This window comes from Ostrinia nubilalis, chromosome Z (genome assembly GCF_963855985.1).
Source record: "Ostrinia nubilalis chromosome Z, ilOstNubi1.1, whole genome shotgun sequence".
Taxonomy (NCBI): domain Eukaryota; kingdom Metazoa; phylum Arthropoda; class Insecta; order Lepidoptera; family Crambidae; genus Ostrinia; species Ostrinia nubilalis.
In genome coordinates this window covers 26,049,730-26,075,670 of record NC_087119.1, presented here as the reverse complement: position 1 = coordinate 26,075,670, position 25,941 = coordinate 26,049,730, and the positions used below count along the sequence as shown (strand labels likewise).

The 25,941-nt window shown below is 40.7% G+C and overlaps 1 protein-coding gene across 3 annotated transcripts in view; it reads left to right on the top strand.

Moving 5' to 3' along the window:
* The window catches only part of LOC135086955 (sushi, von Willebrand factor type A, EGF and pentraxin domain-containing protein 1), a 149,317-nt gene that overhangs the window by 112,340 nt on the left and 11,036 nt on the right, over window positions 1-25,941 (top strand). For 2 of the 3 annotated variants that reach the window (XM_063981791.1, XM_063981790.1), the window contains exons 4-9: window positions 4,370-4,802; window positions 14,594-14,802; window positions 15,093-15,269; window positions 15,872-16,051; window positions 21,104-21,304; window positions 21,731-22,071. In XM_063981791.1, coding sequence (XP_063837861.1) covers window positions 4,370-4,802; window positions 14,594-14,802; window positions 15,093-15,269; window positions 15,872-16,051; window positions 21,104-21,304; window positions 21,731-22,071 — 1,541 coding nt within the window. The remainder of the gene's footprint in view (window positions 1-4,369; window positions 4,803-14,593; window positions 14,803-15,092; window positions 15,270-15,871; window positions 16,052-21,103; window positions 21,305-21,730; window positions 22,072-25,941) is intronic. The other variant, XM_063981792.1, reaches the window with a different exon arrangement.

The following is a 25,941-nucleotide window of genomic DNA, read 5'->3' as shown; positions in this document are numbered from 1 at the left end:
CAGCGTTTCTGGGAGGTGGACAGTGTTCCTCAAGCATCACCTCTCACAAATGAGGAGATTTTGTGTGAGCAACTTTACGCGGCTGACCACTATCGCGATGTGCGTGGTAGGTATGGAGTTCGTCTTCCCTTCAAGGACACGGTGGAACCGGTCTTTCATGGTTCTCGTGATGTTGCATTAAGGCGATTCCATGCAATCGAACGTCGCTTGTCACGTGATCCTATAGTACACCAACAATATTGCGAATTCATGGATGACTATGAGAAATCCGGCCACATGTCGTTAGTTAACGCTGCAGAGCTCAACCAGGGTAAATTTTACATTCCGCACCATTGCGTGTTGCGGCCAGATAGCGTCACAACAAAATTGCGCGTCGTCTTTGATGCTTCTGCAAAGGACATTAAAGGAATTTCATTAAATGATACCTTGCTAACGGGACCTAAATTACAGTCCAATATCATTGGGATCCTCCTTCATTATCGACTTCACGCGGTTGTTTTTATGGCTGACATACGTCAGATGTATAGACAAATTCTGGTCTCTGATGATCATAGAGATTACCAGAGAATCTTTTGGAGGTCTGGCCCTGATCAATCGCTTAAAGAGTATCGACTCAACACTGTAACGTATGGCGTTTCATCCGCACCGTTTCTGGCGTGTAGAACAATTCAACAATTGGCAGAGGACGAAGGTAATCGTTTCCCTCTAGCCAAACAAATTATCTCATCCGATATATACGTTGACGATATCGTCACTGGTTGTGAAAGCTTGACCACTGCGTTAGAAGCTAAATCACAAATCGTTAAATTATTCGAACTAGGTCATTTTGAACTTAGGAAATGGGCTAGTAATTCGCCGGGATTGCTTTCAGATCTTTCCCAGGAGGAGTGTCTTCTGGATTCTAAATCGTTCTCTGATGAGCAATATCCTACACTCAAGGTACTTGGACTCAAATGGAATCCAGTATCCGACTCATTTTTATTCGATGTGAGCTCATCCAATCGACCGTGCACTAAGCGGATTATTCTTAGTGAGATCGCTAAAATATTCGACCCGTTGGGCTTCCTATCACCTCTCACGATTCAAGTCAAATGTTTGTTACAAAGACTCTGGCTTCTCGGAATTTCCTGGGATGAGCAACCTCCCGAAGGAATCATCAACCTATGGGAGACTTTCTGTCAACAGCTATCATCAATCAAGGAGCTCAACATTCCACGTCGTCTCACTTTTGATGATGTCATATCATACGAACTGCACGGTTTTTGTGATAGCTCGGAACTCGCTTACGGAGCAGTTATTTATCTACGCATCCTATGCGCTGACGGATCTATTCATACTCGGCTGTTATGCGCCAAGGCTCGTGTAGCTCCGCTTAAAAGACTTTCTTTGCCTCGACTTGAGCTCTGTGGAGCTGTAACGCTCGCAGACCTCACACAACTCATTCTTGACACGTATCAGGCCAAAATACCTATCGATTCAGTTCACCTTTGGTCCGATTCGACTGTTGTTCTATCTTGGCTTCGGTCGCACTCTTCGCGCTGGACCACGTTCGTCGCAAATCGCGTCAGCCGCATTCAGGATACGATTCCTGCGGAGTCCTGGCATCATGTCGCATCTGGTGACAATCCTGCGGATGTGTGTTCTCGTGGACAATTTCCCCACGATCTGCTTCATAATTCACTGTGGTGGTCAGGTCCATCCTGGCTGTCACAACCAGCTAATTGTTGGCCCAAAGGCAGGTTTCCGACATGTAGTGAGGAGCAAGTTGTGCGTACTGAGGAGCGCCATTCAATTGTACTGATGACCAACCAAAAAACTGATGAACAACAGTACTCAATTTTTGACATGTTATTAAAACGTTTCTCATCGTTAGAGAAAATAACTCGTATCGTTTCCTACATCCGTAGATTTCTACATAACATTCGTTCAAAAGATCCGAGTCAACGTCTCAGCAGCTCAATTCTAACTGAAAACGAAAATCATCAATCGTTACTACTCATTGTAAAATCGGTTCAAAATTCATCATTTAGTAATGAGATAAAACATATCAAATCCAATAAATCGTTACCTAAACCGTTCCAAAAATTGAATCCGTTTATGGATGAGATAGGTATCCTCAGGGTGGGCGGTCGCCTCTCACGCGCGGGTCTCGAGTTTGATCAAAAGCATCCAGCGCTCTTACCTTGTGAGCACCCATTTACTGACAAGCTTATCGAGTCTGTTCATCGAAAACACTGTCACACAGGTCAAAATACCACTCAGTATTTACTTTTACAACAGTTTTGGATTCTCTCCGCAAAACGCGCCATTCGCCGCTGTCTCTCTAAATGCATACGATGTTATCGAACCAAACCAAAACCATTAGAACCGTTTATGAGCGACCTACCTTCTTATCGTTTAAATCAAGTAAAGCCGTTTTCAGTAGTGGGCGTAGACTTTGGCGGACCTTTCCGAATCAAGCTCGGGACCCATCGCGGTGCAAAGATGGACAAGGCTTATCTCTGTCTGTTCGTCTGCTTAGCGACGAAAGCAGTCCATCTCGAGGTGGTGTCCACTCTTTCCACGGATGGTTTTATAGCTGCATTGCGTCGCTTCGTTGGTCGTCGCGGACGATGTAGTATAATTCATGCGGACTGTGGAACGAACTTTGTCGGTGCCAGCAATTATTTGTCATTGCTAGAGCAAGCCTCGCATCTCGAGCAAATTAAATTCGACTTTAATCCTCCCTCAGCCCCACATTTTGGTGGAGTGTGGGAGATCCAGATTAAGGCTGCAAAATCGCATCTGTATCGTATAGTAGGAAATCAAGTTTTAACGTTTGAAGAACTTAGCACTTTATTTGTTCAAATAGAATCTGTTTTGAATTCGCGACCGTTGTGCGCATTAAGCACTGATCCAAACGATTTAAACGTACTGACCCCGGGTCATTTCTTAACGCTGGAACCACTTACAAGCGTTCCTGACGAGGATTACTCCTCTGTTGCGCTGTACCGACTTAATCGTTGGCAGCTAATTCAATCTTTCGTTCAAAGCTTTTGGACTCGTTGGAAGAACGAATACCTAACTTCTTTAACTCAACGTATGAAATGGACAAAAGTCTCCGATCCGTTATCCGTTAATTCTATCGTAGTCATCAAAGATGACAATCGTGCACCTTTGCAATGGTCCTTGGGAAGAGTATGCGAGTTACACCCTGGTCCTGATGGAACCATTCGAGTAGCAACTATTAAAACTAAAGACAGTATTATCAAGCGACCGCTTGTTAAACTGTGTCCTCTTCCCATAGACATTTAATTCGTTATTTAAAAAAAAAAAAAAAAAAAACCCCATATGCTTAGTTTAACATTAGTTATTGGTAGGAAGTAATTAATACTCATGCGTTTTTTTTTATACGTCATAAATTTCAATGTTAGTCGTCTTCGGTATTTTATCATAGTCTTTTCGTTATTTATCTGGAAAATACCAGCTGTATTTTGGTGGGCGGTATGTACAGTAAACGTAACTATTTCAAATCATGCCGCGCCAACATTCGTTTAAAACTTCATTCGTTTCGCTCGTTCTAATCAACCAATAGCAACGCTCGATTCCTACGAGCATATCGATGGGAGTCGATCCTGATTGGCTGAAAAAACGAGTGTGATGGCCGTCCTCGTCGCGAGCTGCAGCGTTTAAATTGCTGTTGCAAATATTTTCAATTTCGCTAGATTTAGACTGTATTTCCGTCTGAGAAGTGTTGTGGTGTGTTCTGGGTGAATTATCTCTGTGCCCCATCGTTTGCACCTGAATCCGAAGACTACCAGCTGGGATCCGACCTGCGCGTGAAAACCGCGTGGCTGCAGACCGCACTCGCTAGATTTCAAAAGAGGATCAGAAGAAACCACCCTGTCCACTCGTACGTGGAAGAAAAGCCTGCTCCCACCGGTAAGTGGTTGTTTATTGGTGGTGGGCGAGCGAACCAGAGTGCTGCAATCGGCCTGTTCCGGCAGGGCCATTGACTGCACAGTCTTGTTGTTTGTCCTATTAAATAAATAAATAAATGAACGAAGCGAACGAATAGTAGATCTGAATGCGATGTGTGCATGACACACACTCTTCGCGATGTAGTTTTTATTTTGATTAGGTACTTTGTGTGTGTGTGAATTTCTAATGCGACACCACGGCGACACTGAGTTTCGAACTCAGCGCATTAGTTGGCATCTCTCTATTAAATCTGTATGTTGGTACCGGAGCACATTTAATGCATAATCTTGTATCGTCGTAGGGGAGCGCCGCGCCCTAGGTCCGCTTGGCTGGAACACTATGGGAATACTAGACTTGAGATTATTATTAGTTTTTTGTGGATACATTTTCAAGCTCCGTTTTTTTTCAGGCGCCAACAAGCCAGCTGTGATAGTGGTGCGCGTGGGCAACAACCGGCCAGACCTTGGAACGAACCCGATCTGCAACCGTTTCACCGGCTTCCTAGAAGAAGGCCAGCCCCTCTTCTTGCCTTGCAACCCTCCAATGCCCGGTGCTTTCGTCAGCGTGCACTTAGAAGCGTCAAGCCCGAGCCAGTTGTCCATTTGCGAAGCTTTTGTGTACACGGACCAAGCGTTGCCTATAGAACGGTGCCCGCAGTTCAGAGACCAGCCCCCTGGCAGCACAGCCACGTACAATGGCAAATGCTACATCTTCTACGACAGACAGCCGGCCAACTTCAGGGATTCCTTGGGCTTCTGCCGGTCTCGAGGAGGCTCCCTGGTGGATGAGAGCAACCCGGCGCTACAGGGCTTCATAAGCTGGGAACTTTGGAGGAGGCATCGGTGAGTTGACACTTTTATGCTTGAGATTACTGATGGGAAATCCGATGGTAGCTAATGTAATGACGTCTTAAAGAAATACCATGTTATGAAAAAAAACCTGTTTTCTGACTGTTTATGTACGAGACTATTTTTGAACCTGAATTTAAAATCAATTTTTAAATCAATTACCTAGTTAAGAATATTAAAAGCATGAGGGGAGCGGTATTTTCCTTGTGAGATAATTATTCCCATATTTGAGGACGTCTAAACCCACTCAATCAATAATGTTGTAGGGAGATAATAGCTAAGAGTTCTACTTGGAACCCATCTTTCTCAATGGCCCTCAGCTTCATCGGATTTCTCATTAATTTACAACTCTTATTTTAAGTACAAAAACGGATGTTATTTTAATAACAAAGTATTTTTGCATAATTCTATTAATAACATTAACTGTGCCATCAGCAGAAAATCATCAGTTATGCTCGTACTATGCCATACCAAAACATCAGTGCCAGTTTTAAATAAACAACTTGAAAAAATCGAACTGTCTAATTGGAAGAGCAGTCGCCCGGCCAGCGGAAGGTCGTGGGTTCGAGTCCCGCCTTAGGCAGTTCGATTTTTTCAAGCTGTTTATTTAAAATTTAGTTTGAGAAGCGACTCAATTCGCTATAAAATTTTAATAACGATCAGTGCCGATATCGTTGTACCTAGCTAGGTACATTTTGAACTCTATGCTGTGTAAACTAAACTCTGTGCTAATTGACTTTCATTGCATATGCGAATTGTTAATTGTAATTTCGTAAAAGATAATTTTATTACATACAACTTAAATCGCTGCTAGCTCCTGATTGGGAAAAATTATAAGAGTAGGTACGGCTAGGTACTCTTAAAATTTATCCATAATTTTAAAATTGAATTATGTAATTTATTTTTTGCATGAATTGCACACCGAAATTGTCGCAAATCTTTGCCACCATTTCAAGGCACAACTTTTTACGTCCTACTTTAAGCCTTTCATTATCAGTATCAGTATAATTAATTACACTACACTACAACTGTAAATTTCAGTCGCTTTGAAACCTGTAAATTACTGTATTCCAGCCCCAGCCTGCCCTCTCTAATCCTGTCAGAGGATACCAATAATTTCGTCCACCGCATTGAAGGAGCATTATCCTGCACTTCTAGCATGAACAACTTTCGTCTTCGAATCGTATTCGACAAAATTCGATACTCAACCTTCGAATTAAACGATAACGTGACAATTTTGATTATCAAAATAAGTTTCGTGCAACCATTTCTCATATAAAGTTCACTTTACGACACGTTCACAAGGGCGCTGTTGTAGTTTTCGTATTAAATCTTTTGATGGCGATTCGAATACGCAAACGATTCTAACTCGAAAGATTTTCGTACTAGCCGTACTGCATACAACATCCGTCTATCCTCAGGGCATATCAACGTTTTCGTTTTGACCAAACAAACACCCATCATTGGAATCCACCAATATTATTCAATTTTGCGAACTAGCTCGAATAGGTACGGCTTCTTTTTAGGGTCTCGTAACTCAAAAGGAAAAAACGGAACTCTTATAGGAAAGAAAGAAGAAGAAAGAAAGAAAAAAAGAAAATTATTTGGCACACTAGAACAACAAATTACAGAAGAATTAATACGTTAAAAAAAAAAAATTTTAAATTATGCCAAATAGGCTTACACTCAGCATAATGCCACAGTGCGTGCACCACGACTCTGGTTTTCAGTGGTCGCCTGATTGTAGTGGTGGAGACGCGCAGGTAAACATTTAAAAATCAAGACGCAACTGAGGTTTAATTAAAGCAGAAACACCAAACATGAAAATGAGAATAACAAGGCACAAGATCAAATACCAACAGCAGATACGTGCAAACAGTCCCCAAAATTGTTACTTGCTATCATAGGATGACTTAGTTGTCTGTCTGTCAAGATCTTTTTCTCAGGAACGTGTGGTGATATCAAGATGTAATTCATCAAATACTCAGGTATACTGCCCCTTGGAGCTGTGAAACAATCTAAATTCTAAGCCAACGCAATAAGATACAGTCATTTATGCCGCAACTTTTCGAAACTGGCAAGGAAATCAAAACCTAACAGGGTAGCCCGTGAACTCAGAATCTTGAAATTTTGTACCAAGCAACGTCTTATAGCACAGATAAAAGAAAAATGGCGAATTTTGTATATCTTTTGTACGGAACCCTTGCTGCGGAGTCCGACTCGCACTTGGCCAGTTTTTAGGTTTCAATGCAATCTGATATTTTCGCGTAGTCCGTTGAGTTTTGATTTGTTTTTCAATAAATAAATAAGCCTTCGCTATCTACCTGGGTATAGAATTACAGTTAAAAATACTTTATGTGATGTTTGGAGTTTTATTCATTATCCAATAAAACTTATTAAGTATTATAATATAACGTTATATCAAATAGTGAGATAATTTTTAGAGTAGGTACCACAAAGGTAAATAATTTATTAGATGTTTATAGATTAGAAGCAATATGAGCAGGTACTGTAAATATAATTATGTAACCTATTCTATATAAATACATAAAATTGCATACGTAATAATAATAATAAGGGCAGCTTTGTGGCGAGCTGTTGGTGAGTAGCGACACCACGGGGCCAGTTGTTAACCCGAGTGCTCCCGAGAGTCGGTCAAGACCCTCGTCTTCGGCTTGCCGAAGTGGAATCCGAGAGGGTCTGCAGGACTTTCACCTCTGGCTTGCCTTAACCGGCCGGCCAGAGTGGAGTCGCTAGAGCTATATGCTCCAGGGGTGGAAGTGTTAAAGGGCATAACGCCGCGAGTAACCTCGGAGAAAGCGCAGCACACCTCTCTACACCCCTGAGCTGGCAGACGCCAATGTTGCCCCTCAGTCCGGTCTATACGACTCATGACGCCAGGGGGGGCCCATTTAGTCGCTGGCTAGTCACCGCCTGCCATTTTTTCAGTCAGAGACTATGAACCAGGCAGGTGTCCCGTAGTCTCCATCCATAGCCCAGTAACCAGTCCCTCCATCCTTCATCCATAGCCCTAGTCCATTCTTCAATAACTGCAATAGCTCCTGTGCACAGGCTGGGGATGGTCTCTGGCTACATCCCATGATGTAGTCAGAGACTAGATCCAGCATGTGCACCACTTTCACTTTTGTCGATTATTTTGCGCTTAAAACGGCCTCTACGTGTTGGATCTGTATCCCCACGCAAGCCTTATAAAGGACCGGGCCACTTTTGACCCGTGAGCTCCAAAGCGTACAAACATAATAATAATAATAAATCTTTATTTGCCAGTAAACATGGTATACAAAGATGGAATATTTATAATGTTTCAGACATGTTTAGCCAGAGAATTAAGCATGCAAATTATAGTAAAGAAAACTCAAAACAATGCTCAAAGTTTAGAGTTTAAATAGTAAAACATCAAATTAATATTATGTATGAGTACTATGATCTATAGATACTTACCTACCGTCAAAAAAATTAAGTTGACAGTGATATTTAAACCATAACTACAGTTAAGTATTTTGTGACTGTACCTATCTAGGTATACCCCTAAGTTATAAAATTCTATCATAATACAGAAAAAGAAAAGTTATAAAATCAGTTGCATAATCCAACTAAAGGAAATCTATAAAACTTCCATGCAACCAAACGTCAACTTTCTAACAACTTATTAATTAATTTCACAGATTATTTCATCTTACGTGAATGAGTCAATGACATGCGAATTCACATTATTTATTGTGACTAGGATCTAAAAATAGATACGAATAATTTAAATTATTACATAACAACTACATTGTATCTATGCAATTTATATATTTGTAAGCTCTTTGTTTTCTAAATAAAACAAAATAAAATAAAATAAAATAAATAAATAAAATACTAAAGCACGCGTAATTCATGAATGAAAATAACTACCTACCTTTAGAAATTGCAAATAAATAAACCAGTAAAATGTTAAGCAGTAAGGCCGGGTTGCACTATCTTACTTTGACAAATGTCAAAAATCTGTCAAACTCCATACAAGAAACACTGGTTATCGTTATAGTTGCGGTCAAAGTTAGGTGGTGCAACTCAGCCTAAGTGTTTTTAAAAGCCTACTTGCAAAATAAACTTAGTTTTATGAGTTTTAGTGCATAGACTTTGGTCCCAAAACCTATTTATTTTGATTTTGATTTTGAGTTCACATCACTAAACACCGTCATCATTTTATCCTAGGTAGTTTCACAGTCTAATACCGCGCCCATAATGCAACGGATTCCGTTCAATTTCGCCATGTTATTATGGTGGTGCAGTGCCATATGCCGTCTCTATTACTCACCGTTACTCGATGTAACATTTCAGCTAGCTCGATATGTTTGACTAGGGGTGTGCCAAAATATAGTCGCTAATTGCACAGGGTGTCCCAGAATGGGTGAATCAAACTGATAGGGAGGTAGCTCTACTAATGTACTTACTATCCCTAAAAATATGAAAAAAAAAATTAAGTTCTATTTTTTTTTAAATAAAGTGCTCTAAACTCGAAATCTGGTCATTATTTTCAAAAGTTTGTTTACAGATAAACGAAGCGATCATGTACAATTAATATTAGTAAGAAAAAAGTACAAATGAACTCTAAACGCTGCAATTATAGCCAGATACATAGGCAAAGCTGATTTATTTTCACTTTTAATTTTTTTTTTTGTTTCCTTATGCACTTTTTTTTCATATTTTTTAGGGATAGTACATTAGTAGAGCTACCTCCCCTATAAGTTTGATTCACCCATTCTGGGACACCCTGTATAGATCGTTTCATCCACGAAGACGCGTCCCACCATTCTTCCGCTAATGTTTGAGTGTTATCTGTACAAGCTATATTATCCATGAGTGCACACGCACACTACAATAATGACGCTCGGATTGCTCGGATCAAACTCCTCGTACCCCGCGCTTCCCTCGTCCAAAAATTGGTGGGACGCGTCTTCGTGGATGACACGATCTATAAGTTGAAAGACCTTGGCTATAGTGATCTAAATAATTGAATTATCCATTGGTTCAAGGTTCGATTGGGTGTAAATCATTTTCAAGATTTGTGGATATAATATTGAGAACTTATCACCTGATTGTTTGAAAGTAGTGTTGAGTCCGACAGGTATGGCTTTAAAACAAAATGATAAATGAATTTAAGTACATAATTGTCGCATTTTTGACTCGCTCTTTCTATAAATTGTATTTCTTGCTTTGTTTAGGAAAAGCTATGTTCCTAAATAAAGCAAGAAATACAATGATCTTAAATTAATACGACTTATTATAAAGTACATATTGTTAAGAATATGAAATGCGATTCGCATCAACCCATCATAGTTGCAAACTTTTAAAAAGTTGCTACTGACAGCCCTGGCTCAAACGGGATCGAACCGAACACTCAGCGTTTTAAACAACGGTTGAGATGCACCGCAAGTGGCGATACTCGATCTACATTCATAGACATAGATCATAGACTATTACCATAGCTGAGTATTCTGTTACATGTTACATACCATAGCTGTCACTTCGTCCAGTTCACTGCTGTACAAAGATTTTTTCCACGGAGGAATAAATTAGTGGACACCCTAGGCAATTGACAAACTTTTCATTGAATCTTTATATTGATTAAAAAAGAGGGACTGAACTGTTAATTTATTGCAAAGCCACTAAAAATCGAATTACCTCGTAGAACCCTAGGTGGTCTCATGAGACCGTGGTAATAATTTATTTATATTGTATCTCGATTCACTGGTACCTACTTGAAGGGCTAGAATATTTAAAACTAACTCGATTTTCAGGACTACAAATTGGTGGATAGATCTTAACAAACACCAATGATCTTCATTTTGTCTTCTCCAACCCTTTACTAACTTTGCGCTATATCTTCGTTATTTTGTGCATCAGTTTATAAAAACGTGTAGAGTCTAGATTTCTGTAGCAAAATAGCTCCTACAACTACATAAAATATGGTTGTTAATCCAACACCAGCAAGCAGTTTTTGTCACCCCACAGGTAGTGCCAGCTCTGTAGCAGATCTAATTACAGATGATAGGTTGAGCCTTAGGGCCTCCGTACACGCCAGGTCGCCAAATTCTCAGCCATTAACATCATGTTAGATGTACCAAGAATAATATGCGTGGTGGTGTGGCGACCACTAGCGGCGACTACTGGTTGCCTGGTGTGTGCTTGCCTTTTCGACTAATCTGGAACTGATAATTATATTATCTGGCCCCCACTGGCTGGATGGAGGTTTCTGTCACACGCATTCTGTGTATCTCTCGTTCCAGAGGATTTATAGATATACACTGACACGCCTGGATTAACCATGTGCTCTCTGAGTCTGTTAATTCGATTCATCAATACAATCCTGGGGACTATTCCGCAACCCTATCACAGTATTGGCCATTTGCATCCATTTCTGTGACTCGACTGGAAACTGATAGAAACTAAACTAAACTAAACTGGTACCTATTTCGACATAGAATCGTAGAATAGGACCTTTTTATTTCACAAACAATTAGGCTTTACGTCTGTATACAATTCATTTGTGGACTAACTGGCTTGCCCTGGGGCTTCCGAGCACCTACGTGATGCACTTTCCATTCAATTAGCTGCCCGACAGTGACGCGTGATTGGATTGGCATAAAATTTCAGAGACCTCCACATTTCATACCGACAGTGCTGTAAAGTTGGGGGTTGTCCAAGCTTGAAAAACAAATAGGAATAATAGCAAGACTTTTAGTGCAAGTAAATTGAGTAAAAAAAATTATGACATTAATAGACTGAACACGAAGAGGAGGTACCTAAAAACGTTTTGTTTCGACGACGGCAATTTAATTAATTTCATAGTTTCTTGCCTCTTTCGATGACGATCTTGTCTATAAGGTATGCATTGTATTCTAGGTCCACGTGATTTGTTCCTGAAAACATTTCATCTTATAAAATACATAGTCCTATATTATGCTATAGTGAGTGAAAAGTAACTGGATGTTGACAGCGTTGCACTAGTGACTATGGTAATCCTTGGGAGAGACCATAGAGATATATTAGAGAGATGCCAACTAATGCGCTGAGTTCGAAACTCACTGTCGCATTAGAAATTCACACACACAAAGAAATCAAAATATGTGCTCATTATCCACTGCGGTATCAGTACTCAACGTTCGAATAATATTTAGTACTACGCAAGCAATGTAAACTGTTTACATTATGACGTCGCTGCTGTCATCATTGGTTTTGGGCATATTGCTGCGACACCGGCCCCGCCCCCTTGTCACATCTCCTTTTAGTTTCTGTGATCTGTGTACTGTGTCGGCCGTTTGGTGTAGTGGTTCAGAACGTGCTACTATGCCAAGCAAGAGGTCCCGGGTTCGATTCCCGGCCGGGCAGAAATTGAAATGCTGAATTTTAATTTCTGTGACGGGTCTGGGTGTTACTATGTATAATATGTATGTATTTAAAAAAAAAGTATATAAGTAGTATATCCGTTAAGCTAGCACCCATAACACAAGCATTAAGTTGCTTACTTTGGGGCTAGCTGGCGATGTGTGAAATTGTCTAAAGATTTATTATTATTATCTGTGGGAGAGATTTTTGAGGCGTTCTTCGGTTGACAACTAATCAGCATAGCTTTCCCCTAAGCTATGTTGAATATATGAATAGAATAGTATGCGGAATAGAGACCGAGGAGAGTTGTAACAGGGTGAGTTGTCACAAAGCCGATTTCTCTGCGCCTATGATAGTTAGCGAGCTGAAGTTTTAACGCAAACTGTGGAGCCTCGAATGAGCAACGAATCCGCGAAGTTGCTTGCTCTATAAACTTAGGTTCAGTGAAACTGACTTTGTTACAACCCACCTCTGTTACAACCCTACAACCCACCTCTATTACAACCCACCTCTATTACAATCCACCTCTATTACAACCCACCTCTATTACAACCCACCTCTATTACAACCCACCTCTATTACAACCCACCTCTATTACAACCCACCTCTATTACAACCCACCTCTATTACAACCCACCTCTGTCTCCCCTACAACGTTGTCCCAACCAACATCGGCTCGACCAAAAGAATGGTCACTATAGCGGACGTGCGGAAGTTGTTGAAATGGATTTCTGTTTGAGTATTCGTGGGTATTTGTAAATGAATACGGATGATTACGGTCAGCTCTGTGTTTAGTTTTATAACAAACAAATCGGTGAGGTTTTGGTAGGTAGGTAGGTACTTAACTATTTTGGTAGTATTAGCTGTTGTATTTTGAGGGAAAAATGGATGAAAGGGGATATTTTATTTTAGGTGCGTGTAAGTATTCAGACGTGCGAGTGAAAATGGCGTAACTACCGTATTATTATTTGGGTAGGTAGGTACTCTTAGGGTCGAAATATTGATACTTGACTGATATAATAATTTGTAATCGTGAAGAAAAAATGCCGATTTCAAAGGGAAATATTTCAACGAAAGGCAAATTACCTAATTTGATTATTGCCCGAACTGTACATACAGTAAACATTTCATCCAACTCTTTTGTAAATATCGATATGAATGCCTACTTAATAGGCATGTGTAGGCCGAAAAAATTTCGGCTTCAACTAATATTTTTTTATTTTAAAATATTTGCTGCGCGAATATGCTTTGATTTTCTAATTTAATTATGATTGCATGCATGCACGTACAGTCAACACTACAACAGCACATCGATCTACTGGTAGAAAGATTTTGATCTCTGGTTCTTAAAAACATTTGCCCCCTTATTAATAAAAGTTACACCCTAGTTAAACTCTGGCTTAAATTGTCATTTAGTATGAAAATGAAGGATATGAATAACTAGCGGCTGCCCGCGACTTCGTACACGTGGATCCCGTTTTACCCCGTTTTTCCCGACTTAGATTTTTTCATACAAATGTTTTCCCGCTAACTCCCGTTCCATAAGGAACATACAGACAGACGGACAGACAAACAGACAAAAATTTTACTGCTTGCATTTTTGGCATCAGTATCGATCACTAATCACCCCCTGATAGTTATTTTGAAAATATATTTCTTGTACAGAATTGACCTCTCTACAGATTTATTATAAGTATAGATAAGGAGGTATACATCTTGGCCTGTTGTAATACATGTTATTTTGCAATTTAAGTTCATTCTCAGATGTGCTGGTGATGACTAGTGATGTGATCGATTTCGAATCGAAACCGAAATCAATGTCAATACTTAGGCACAGGGTTGTAAAAACTAATGTTTTTGAGCCAGCTATGTGTGATGGATGATAGGTACAACTTTATTTATTTTACTTTATTTTACTAAGACTAACGCTAAACTTAACTCTTGCAGAATTTGCAATGCGAAAGTGTTCCTAAAATATTTTAGTTGAAGAGATGGAGATTGTATTAGCTGTGTGCACAAATACACGTAGTCCACAGAAGCCCCATAAATTTTCATATAAAGTAGGCTACATAATAAAGTACTTATCAAACTACATATATCAGTTATTAATATGCCACTGCCATTGCTTAGTGTGAAACATTATTCAATTTTTTTTAAACTTATTTTGCCAAATATCCAAAACAATTACAATATATTATAGCTACTATATTCAGCTATGTCTACACATATACGAGTAGGTTGGTAAGTCATATGCCAATAAAAAAAGTCTCATAAAAAGGCAGTTTGTAATTTTCGAAAAAAATTAAACAGACTTTTCAAAGATCTATAGCGCCAGATTCTCCCGTACCCTATGCTTTGTTCCGCGGCGTTACTCACAGATGACTGTATTGCAGCAGTGACAGCAGTAGTCAGTACTGGATGGGGGCAGTCCGGGACCCCCAGGACTCATCCAACTGGAAGTGGGTGAATGGGAATGACGTCACGGTGTCGTTCTGGAACGCCCCCGGAGGCACCGAGGGCTGCGCACGATTCGACGGCAGCAAGGGCTGGCTGTGGGCCGACACCGACTGCCAAGCCAGACTGAACTATATTTGCCAGCACCGTAAGTTCACTTTTGTTTTATGCCAAGCGAAATTTTTTTGCCAAGCGAGTGCTGCTATGCGAATGATGTGTCACTTGGCTGATGCTGGAAGGTAGTTTATGAAATGCAAAGCGCTGACGTCATCTTCCGTCATCTATCATAACTTTTTATTAACTGATCTGACTACGAAACACTTCTCTCCATAATTTGAAAAGGCCATGAACCCTAATAAACTGCATCTTCAAATGCTACCTTCCAGTCACCAATACTCCCTTATCTTCCCCTTATTTACCCCCTGTGTTGTCCCGCAGAGCCTAAGGCATGTGGCAGGCCAGAACAGCCCCCGAATTCCACCATGACAGCGGAGAGCTTCGAGGTCGGGGCCTCCGTGGAGTACTCCTGCGACGAAGGCCACCTGCTGGTCGGACCCACCGTCAGGACCTGTCTAGACACAGGGTTCTACGATGAGTTCCCGCCTGTATGCAAACGTAAGTCTATGAGGAGGTAAATGTAGCATAGTTGTCCTGAAAATAGTAGCCAAGTAAGAATATCTGTAGTATTAGTCATTGTTACGACAGTCCGCTTATATGAGCCATTGCTGGACCGCTAGAGGTCATTCGGGGAACGAATTCACGACATCAAGTTTCTTGAATGCAAAAGGGAGGAAGAGAGAGTGGCAAAAAGTTACTGCCTAACCCACCTACCTTATTTTTAAACCTAACTATCAGTGGAAACAATAGCTAGCTACTGGTACTCATCAATAGAGGATCTGTCCTCTGTTGTTCAGAAACCAGCCACCTAAATCCTAGAAAGTTATTAACCGATGGCTAAGTAAGAAAGAACAGCAACAATCTCTTTTTACCCAGGTAAATGACCTCCATACCTACCGCCGAGGGACAGCTCGTTATGAGGTTATGTGGGGCTCGAACCAAATAAAAACCTGGAGTGTTCCCTCTGCCGCATAGTGGTCGGCGCCTTGGGTATAAAAACGATCAAGGCGCCTTCCGCGGACGTCCCTCCCTACGCGGCGGGACCCATCATGCCCCCACTTAGTTGCTAAAACATCTCTCACAACCCTCGCCTATTCCAGGAATTGAATGCGGCTACCCTGCGGACATCCAGCACGGCTCGTACGAGCTAATCAACGGATCCGTCTCGTACCTCTCCCATGTGCAGTACTCGTGCGACTCGGGCTACGAGATGGTGGGACGGTCACGACTGGTTTGCGATATCGACGAGCGGTGGAACGGACCGCCGCCGAGATGTGACGGTATGTATATCAGGAATAATTTAGTATTTTAGCAAAAATTGCCATATTACTACAGATCACAAAAACTAAAGGGAGAATGTGAAAACAAACGAATAGCCGCATTGATTGATGCAGCAATGGCGATCAATGCATTTAAGTCTGGTCGCCATCGCTACACGCCGGCTGATCGCGTGTGATCGCGTTGGTTTGGCTAAACCTTTATTCCGCCAAAAATGCAATATGTAGGTATATTGCTACAGGGTGTAACCCTGAATATTGAATCTTATACTGTATAGATTATTTTAGTTTTTAGCTATAACAATGCATGCATGTTCGCCCACAAGACAAGTTTTAGCAACTTATTGAAAATCACATAAAACTCATAACCTATTTATAGCTTGGATCTACATCTGTGACGTCCAATGAAAGCCTAGCAAGAAAATTAGAAATATCTCAGGGGATAACTGCAGAATTGCAACGAATGAAAGTAATATTGACAGGATACAACAGAAAATACGAGCAACTAAACAAACATAAACAGAATCTAAGGTTGAGTTGCACCACCTAACTTTAACCGTAACTGTAACGATAACCGGTGTGTTTCAAGAGTTTGACAGACTTCAAACGTTTGTTAAAGTTAAAGTAATATGGTGCAAGCCAGTCTAAGGGTGGGTTGCACCATCTTACTTTAAATTTGACAAACGTCAAAAAGCTGTCAAACTCCATACGAAAATCACCGGTAATCGTCATAGTTACCGTTAAAATTAGGTGGGGCAACTCAGCCTAAGAATGAGATTTGCACTAATAACAGACCTAACATACATTCCTGTCACATAAAATATCTGTAATTTAATATGGTAATTTAAAACATGTTATTGGAAATAATGAATAGTTTGTAATGTCTTAATGAAAAGTCTCGAAGCGTTAGCAGGTGATAATTGCCCGTTGTCATGGTGCGCTGCGCCCGCGCACCTCGCTGTGATTAGCTTACTACTTGTACTCGTAAGTCACGAGAAAATATTGTAGATTAAGTTAAAGACACGACACATAAAGCGTTGTAATTCTAACAGTTTTGTCAAGACAAAGAAAGAAATGTATGACCAATTTGAAAGGAAAAATCCATTTTGTCCGTGTTCGTCTGTCGTAGGTAGGTTTTGAGTTTCTGAGCGCACAGTCCGATTATTAAATGAGTCGACTCTGATTTATATTAATAGGATTTGCCCACCTAGTGTCTTCAAATCGACCTTGTGCACCAAAAAGTTGATTCAAAAATCTAGGTAGGGTAGATGTACCTACTAGTTTTTTTACCGCTTTTGGCAAATTAGATCGTGCCATCCACGAAGACGCGCCCCACCATTCTTCCGCTAATTTTTGAGTGTTATCGGTCCACGCTAATTTTATTCATGAGTGCACACGCACACTACAATAATGACGCTCGGATTGCTCGGATCAAACTCCCCACACCCCTCGCGACCGAGACCAAAAATTGGTGGGGCGCGTCTTCGTGGATGGCACTATTTATTGTGTTTTTATGCCGTCATTTAACTTCAATCAGGAACATTTGATATTAAATTATTCGTATTGTTACATTTACATCTCGCTTGAGTAACAAAGTAATAGTATTTCTATGGCAACACCACATAAACCTCCCTTGACAACAATTCCATATACCATAGAGCGTACCATAGACCCCGCAGGAAACTTTCTTATAGGTAAGAGCGGCAGATGCTATCCGTCGCTTTTCCACTGACAATTAGCTACAATTACGTGCTATCTCTCGTGTGAACAGAAACAAACAATGACTGGTTTCCACGTGCAACAGTGGTAACTGAGCTTTCTATCGTCTACTTGGCATTTGGGTCAACTGCTGTAACAAGTACTTAGCAGTGAAGATGACATTGATATTTTATGGACATCGCCATTTTGGTCGAGTAGGAAAGACTGGCCCAAAAATTGTACTAAACAAGTTTTTTTTCATAGTACCAAACCTCTGTGAACCTACACAAAGTTGTTACCTAATCAGTATAATATTGCCGTTATTTTTAATGAGGGTTTTCGCGTATGAAAAATCCGCCAGATGGCAATACGTAGACGCGAGGTCCAAATGCTGCATGATTGGTTATTTTTGACATGACATTGACAGATATGTCAAAATCCACCAATCACACAGCAGTCAGACCCCACATCCACGTCTCGCCATCTAGCGGATCTTTCATTCGCGAAAACCCTCATTGATTAAAGGGTGGATTCGACCAAACAAGAGTAAATATTAATCTCAGAATAAATCGTCAGTTTTGACATATTTCCCATACTGAAACTGTCAATGTGCCAGTTATACGAGGAGTTATTCTCGGATAAAAGTTTGGTCGAATCGGGCCTATCATATTATGATAAACTATTTGGTTTCAAATTATAACAATCCGATGTGTTCTTTAAGAAAGTTGAGATCGAGCTAGACACTTTTAATCATCGTATCTAATGTGGTATCTATCTATCAAAGATGTACACAAATCCACAACAATTAGTTAACAATTTCTTTGACTATTCTAGACTCAAAAATAGTTAAGTCGGCGTAAGCTTAAGTAGCATTACATAATCACCATTTCTCTCCGTGGGAACTGCGTCCATTAAGATGTGCGCGTTTATGTTTTCATTCAGAAACTTTCAGTGAGTCACAAAGAAAAGGATTTCTTAAGCATTACCAGTTTTAGTGTTATGAAGTAATCGCTTATGGAGATAATTATCACCTTTCGTTCCCACCGCCAAGACTAAAGTCTTTGTCGGTCAGGATTGAAGCTTAGTAAATGATACTTGAACCACAGAATAATAACACTGGGGAACAGTAATTTTGCGGCATGGTAGTTTAGAGTCAATTCTGTATGCGACTAGTGTGCTGAATACTAGAAAAATATTAGATTTGTCAAATTGACTCTAGATCTTGAGATAAATACTATTAACTATTTATATGAAAAAACCAAAATAAAAATACCAATCTGTATAAAAAAAATATTTACACTAAGATCCTATTTAAGAACGATATAAAAATTAAAAATATATTTGTTTTTCATCAAATAATAGAAAAAAAAACTACAAAAAGCTTTTTCTGTAAGCTTTTATGTTATGGTTTTGGTCAGGAAAATTCCATAATTATGGCAACAGTAATCAGCCATCATCTGACGGTCCCATTGACCGTGGATATCATTCTTCCACTATCCTGATGTTCTGGTAGAACCGTTCTGCTTATTCCTCACTGTAATCACCCAGATTATGGGAGAACCTGTCCAAATGGTTATTGTAAAAAAAATATTAATACTCAAACTAGCTCCTTATGTGTAAATTTTTTAAAACAATTTAGCAACCAATTGTGAAAAGTCTGGTGCTCTATGCCTCCCCAAATATTGTTTGACTACTAAAACAAAGCTTAGCCATGCTTCAGATTCAATTTGTCTTATGTGGTTTACAAATACAGTGTCTTCTATAAGAGTACGGATTTGCGGCCAATTCAATTTATTTTTTCCGTATTCAAACGGACGTTTCAGGACGTAAAGGACTTTAATTTGGCTGACTTTTGATCATTTTAGTGAATAGAAAGCTCAGTTCATATCTTTGGCCTTCCAAATTGAAGTCCTTTACGTCCAGCTTGGCTCCAGTATGGCAAAGAGTCTACACAAGGCTTGCAGACGATATTGGACCCCCAATATTTATAATTTTATGGAAGTTTTATACCTAGGTATGCTTGGTAGGTTTTTATCACTACCTCCGTGATCTTATTTCTTTGCTTTTGTAAGTTTACAAGCCAAATATTAACAAAAACTGTTGGGGTTGTAAACGTAAAGTTTTCATAATGAACTCATATTTTTTGAGACAAAAAGCTCTTTAAAAAATAATTAAAAAGACACAAACTGATAATTTCAAGGTCTAGTAGCTGATTACTAAATTGTTGTAACTACAACTACACTAATACATGAGTAGAAAATAAAACTTAGTGGGGTATAATCAAATTAATATAAGTTTAGGGAGGGTCGTTTAATTTTTTTCATTGATTTCTTGCGTCTCGTTTATCTCAAGAACCAGAGTCAATCCAAAGAAAGTAAATACACACCATTTATGTCTAATACATGTGTTTACAAAAACCATTAACAAAATAGATGCCGCAGATTTTTTTATTTTTTTTGTTCCGCAGTGTAATAAGTACTACGTACCTACTTGAACTTAGAATTGAAGTTTGAGAAGTTAATGACGTAGTTACGAATAGGAGGAAGTGCTAAATCGACTCTTGTTTTCAAAAGCCTATTTTATGATAGTTTGGTTTTAGGCCAACGGTTTTCTAGTTGTTTTTTTTTATGCATGACAAGGCAGGTGTTTGACCGCAATCGCACCTGGTGTTAAGTGAGATGCAGTCTAGGATGGTAGGTACATATCTGCCCTGTAAGTGCCTATTCACTCTCGCCTTGAAAAGGCACGGATTATAGTGTTCAGGAAAGACAGCAGCAGGCAGCGAATTCCAGTCCCTAGCTGTTCGCACTATAAAAGAATTATCGAAACGTAGTGCGAGCTGGTGGAATGTCCACAATGTAGGGATGGTAATTGGCAATCTAGCTTATTCTGGCAACACAGAAGTTGGAGGATGATAAATTATAAATTCATTTGCACCTGTACAAAACACGCTGATTCAACTAATTTACAATAACTAACTACGAGTAAAATACAATGCCACATTGCCACATGTTTTTCTTATCGTGCTGTCTTTATTACTCAATTTCCTTAGATTAGATTAGACTTTATCCTAACTTTTTGCAGTTTTACGCATGTTAATATGTTAAGTTCTTGAGTGGCGAGCACGAGCCGGAAGACGTAGCGTGGGCAGGCTTCCCACTAGATGGACCGACGATCTGGTGAAGGTCGCGGGAGGTGCCTGGATGCGAGCGGCGCAGGACCGGTATTTGTGGAAATCCTTGGGGGAGGCCTTTGTCCAGCAGTAGACGTCTTGAAACGAACGCATGTTAATAAACGTCAACTTGTTGTTAACTCATCGTCTATCAACAAAGTTTTAAAATATCTATTTTTCCACAGTGGTGCAATGCGAGCCGCCGCTGCAGATTGCGAACGGGCGAGTCACTCTCGTGCAGAACGCGTCTACCTTCGGCGCTACGGCTGAATACGCTTGCGCGCGCGGTTATAAGCTGCTCGGCGCCAGGGTTCTGTCCTGCCTCGCGACCGGCCTGTGGGACAACCCCACCCCCCACTGTCATCGTAAGCAACAGACTTTAAATGGTACTTCTTGTCAGAAACCATACCAAGCTTATGTAGTGGTAATTGGTACTTTGCAACAGAAATGTAGAAAACTGACGTGTGGTAAAGATGCTGCCAGTACTGTTGATTTTGCTACTGGCTTGGAGGAAGATTTTGCTGTCATGGCAAGTGATAAAATAATTTGTGTGGACAGTATGGAATACATGCATTTGCAAAGTAATTCTCTAAATCTGTAATACGAGTAGTTATAGTAAACTCTAACCCCCTTACCAATAAAAAGTTACACACTTGTTGAACACTATTTTAAAATGACATTTCCATACTAAACGTCACTTTCGAACACTGTTCAACAAGCGTTTAAGTTTTATTAACGTAAGGGGGTAATAATTGATAAGACGCAGAATTTCTCATGTGTGGTCAGAAGTTCTAAAAGGTTTTCCTTTCCAGCTGAAGAACGTTCAACGACCACCACAACGTCGACGACGACCACGCCTGCTCCCTCACCTCTGCCGACCACCACTCCCCTCTTACCCTCTCCTTCCCTCCCCACCACCCCCCGCTTGCTGCCCACGCGACCTCGTCCTGCGCCTCGGCCCTCGTCGCCAACGCCGTTCTCTCCTCCCGAGACCACCAGACGTCCGCGCCCGAAGACGACCACCGAGCGAGTGACGACGCGAGCGTACGAACGGCCGCCGGAAAGGAAGACTGTGACGGTGGGCGATGCGCAGGAGTCGCCGACCAGCCACGTGCCGCATATCATCGTGGCCAGCCACCCGAGAGAAAATCAGGTGAATATTACTAACTTACTGTCATTTTTAGTGTGGTTTGTGCTGAACACACTCTTTCTTTATCCATGGATGAACTTCTCTGTGGTGAACACACTCTTCTTTATTCATGAATGACCTTCTCGACAAACACGTAAACATCTGGCCTTCCTAAACTCGACTCATCTGGCCCACAGCGGTGTGGGCCTCCCCTGCTGGACTCCCCAAGCCCAACGTATAAATGGCCAGGGTGAGGAGTCCAGGTTAAATCCTCCACTATCCTCTGGTAACCCTATCTAAGTTGTACTGTTGGAATGGAGACCAAGTTGCAGGAATTACCTGGTCAAAGTCAAAGTCAAAATTTCTTTATTGGTTTAGACTAATAAATAGTTCTTACAAATCGTCATTTTGCTCTTAAGGAGCCTCTACATGACTCATAATCTTTTTACCCTACCAGCTGGAATCGACAGAGGCCTTTGTCCAGCAGTGGATGCATTTGGACGAACTAACTTACTTCAACAGAACTATCTTAAACGATCTAATGAAAAATAAGATGAAAGTAAAATTGGCAATCACTTTGTCGTAAATAGTCGACACAGTAGAACGAAAGCGAGATCTATTCACCAAATCAAATCCGACAATGCGACAAAATGGCCAACTCATCCCCCATTGGGCTTGGTTGACCTCGGGGAGAAAGTAGAACCACAAACAAGTAACACACAGAAACCCCACCATCTCCGTTATTAAACGTTAACCGCCTCTGTGGTCTAGTGGTAAGACCACCTGCTTCAGACGCAGAGGTCCCGGGTTCGATTCCCAGTGGGGGCAGATTTTTCTGTTCGGTTTGGTTGGTGGTAGGGCTTGTTTAAAGTCCGCCTGGTTAGCTTCCGGCAGTTAGAGGTAAGATAGCCAGATCCTCCGTGGTTGAAGATTCCGGGTGAAGCTCGCTTCCACCTTCGGCCTGATCATCACTTACCATCAGGTGAGATACAGGCCAAGAGCTTCCTCGTTGTAAATAAAAAAAATCTCCGTTATAAAGATTTTCTTCTTATTCTGACCTTCCGTGTTATGTCTTGGTTATGTCACACACAATGATATGGATGTAGACGGCCCAATTAACAGGCAAGATGACACAGCATGATAGCCAAAGTGAAATTAAATAAAAGCGTGATAAAAGGCCGTTTTCAAATAAAGATCGTGTGAAATTAAACAAATAATGAGAAGATTAGTCACAAGTCTTTAATTTATTGCAATTAAGTTCAGTTTTGTTTACTTTTTAATCGCTTTTTGTGCGATAGCGACACGAATTATAGTGTCAGAATTTATTTATTTATTTATTTATTTATTTATTTATTTAATTAACATGCAAGTGAGCTTACAGATTTATATCCAAAGCGCTCACATTGCCAATTTGAAATTACATTTAATGTTAGTAAGTACTTATATCTATTTATGGTTAGTAGACAAATACAATCTTAATTTTTTTACAAAACATTCTAAGGAGTTGGCAAAGATGTCGACGTCTTGGACGGTTTGCGTAAACATGTTCAAAAGACAGAGTGCCCTGGGAGTCGGTGTGTTGTTAGCATGCAGTGTGCGCAGGCCATCGGGGGCACAGAACAGGCGGTGCTGACGACGACCCGTACGTGTGTAATTATTTGGAACAAATAAACTAATACTACGAAGCACGACAGGATTTTCTATTTTGCTACGTAGCAATAAGTAGTAGTGAATTGCTACCGACACTTTACGCCTCAGCTCAAGAGTATCAAGACCAACCATGCCAGATACAAAAAGGGAGGGAAACAGAAACGGGTAATACCCAAAAGTTCGTTTGTAAAGATATCTGGAAAACTTACGTTGGACTTTCTCTAACATTTCTGAATACTTTTTCTCTCGAGGAGACCAGACCACTGCCCCATACTCCAACTTGCTACGGACGTAAGCGTTATATAGCATCACAGCCAGACCAACAGTTCTAAACTGAGACGCTGTCCTCATTATGAACCCCAACACTCTGTTAGCACTTTTGCAAGTTGCAACAATATGCTCGCGAAAATTCAGTGCAGTGTCCATCATCAAACCCAAGTCTCTGATCTGGGCTACCCTCTCCAGAGGCCGATCTCCTAAGGCATATGAGTAAAACAAGGTGTCATGAAGTCTTGAGAAAGTAATAACTTTGCTCTTAGATACGTTTAGGTCCAATTTATTTTCTACACTCCACTCAAGCACAGCTTGAATGTCCTGCTGCAGTAATACGCAATCCCTTTCCTCGCTAACTTTCAAGTAGAGTTTTAAATCATCTGCAAACATTAGGCAATTAGCGTGTCGGAGCCTTTTGGGTAGATCATTTATCATGATCAGAAACAAGGTCGGCCCAAGAGTACTGCCCTGACTCACTCCCGACCTTGTATAGTACTCTTCAGATTGTTGGCCGTTCATTTGAACGTACTGTCTGCGATCTTTAAGATAGTTGGCAAAGAAATGCAACAACTTCGGAGTAAAACCGACCAGAGAGAGCTTATTTAAGAGAACGTCGTTATTAACCACATCGAACGCTTTCCTAAAATCAAAATAAGCCGCGTCAACCTGCAGATGTTGGTCCAATTTAGGCACTATGTAGTCGAGGAATACTATATGGTTTGTAGTTGTCGATCGTGCTGACCTAAAGCCATGCTGGGATTCGTCAAAATAAACCTTCAGCTGTTGAGTTATCTGTCTATTAAGTATTGACTCAAATATTTTTGCGAAGGTTGACAAAACAGCTATGGGTCTAAAATCAGCGATATCGTTCGATTGTCCACTCTTTGAAACAGGGGTTACCCTGGATACCTTCCACTGCAGAGGGTAGCTACAGTTTCCTATGCAGAGATTGAACAAATGGAGCAAAGGCAACTCAAGAGCCGTGGCGCAATCCCTAACAAGAAAAGCGGGCAAACGGTCAGGACCAACGGCGGACGTGGGTTTTAGTCGACGTACAGCATACTTTAAGTCAGCTAAAGTTATGCGATAAACATTTATTCTCGCCGAATCACATTGACCTCCGGCACCGCAAACAGCGGACGCGGCGTCCGCGTCAAGCAACGGAGTGTCCTTCGAAAACACTGAATGGAAATATTTTGCAAACGTAGAAGCTACATCCTGGCCAGCAATAGTGACACCTTGATATTGATAATCGTTATAATACTGCCGCCCGCTCGCACGTCTTTCGCCAACGAACTTCCAGAATTTTTTTGGGTCTGATCTTATACCGGCTTCAATTGATTGCTTATATCTTAGGTACGCTTCGCGAATGAGTGTCTTTATATGACTCCTATAATATTGAAATACCTCAAGATTAAATTGCAATCCTAATTGTTTATATTTACGGTGATGGAAGTATTTTATTTTTAATTTATATTTTATCTCTGGTGTATACCACGGAGGGTAGTACCTCAGAGGAGACCTTTTATGATTTTTTAATGGTACACTACTGGCTAAAACCCTCCCGAGCACATCGTACATACATTCTGTGGCATAATCAACGTTTGTTTGCGCTAGCATGTGGGTCCAGTCAATGTTACAGATGTTATCATAGAGTTTGGGAAAATCGGCTTTACGGAAATCCCACTCGGGCGCAGGGCAGGTATGTAGTGGGACGGTATTACTAGCGCCACAAGGGAACGAGCCACAGGGCATGGTTAGAGTGATCTCAAGAGGTGGGTGTTGGGTGTCCGGCGGCACCAGTGGCTCGACATCACCAGACACCACCAGCTCCTCAGGCCTCAAATTGGACAGCACTAGATCTAAGGCGCGACCATTACAATTTAGAACTGGGTTAAGTTGACGTAAGTTACAAAAATTTAAAAAACATTCAAATTGCCTTCTTACAGAGTTATTACATGAGTATAAATT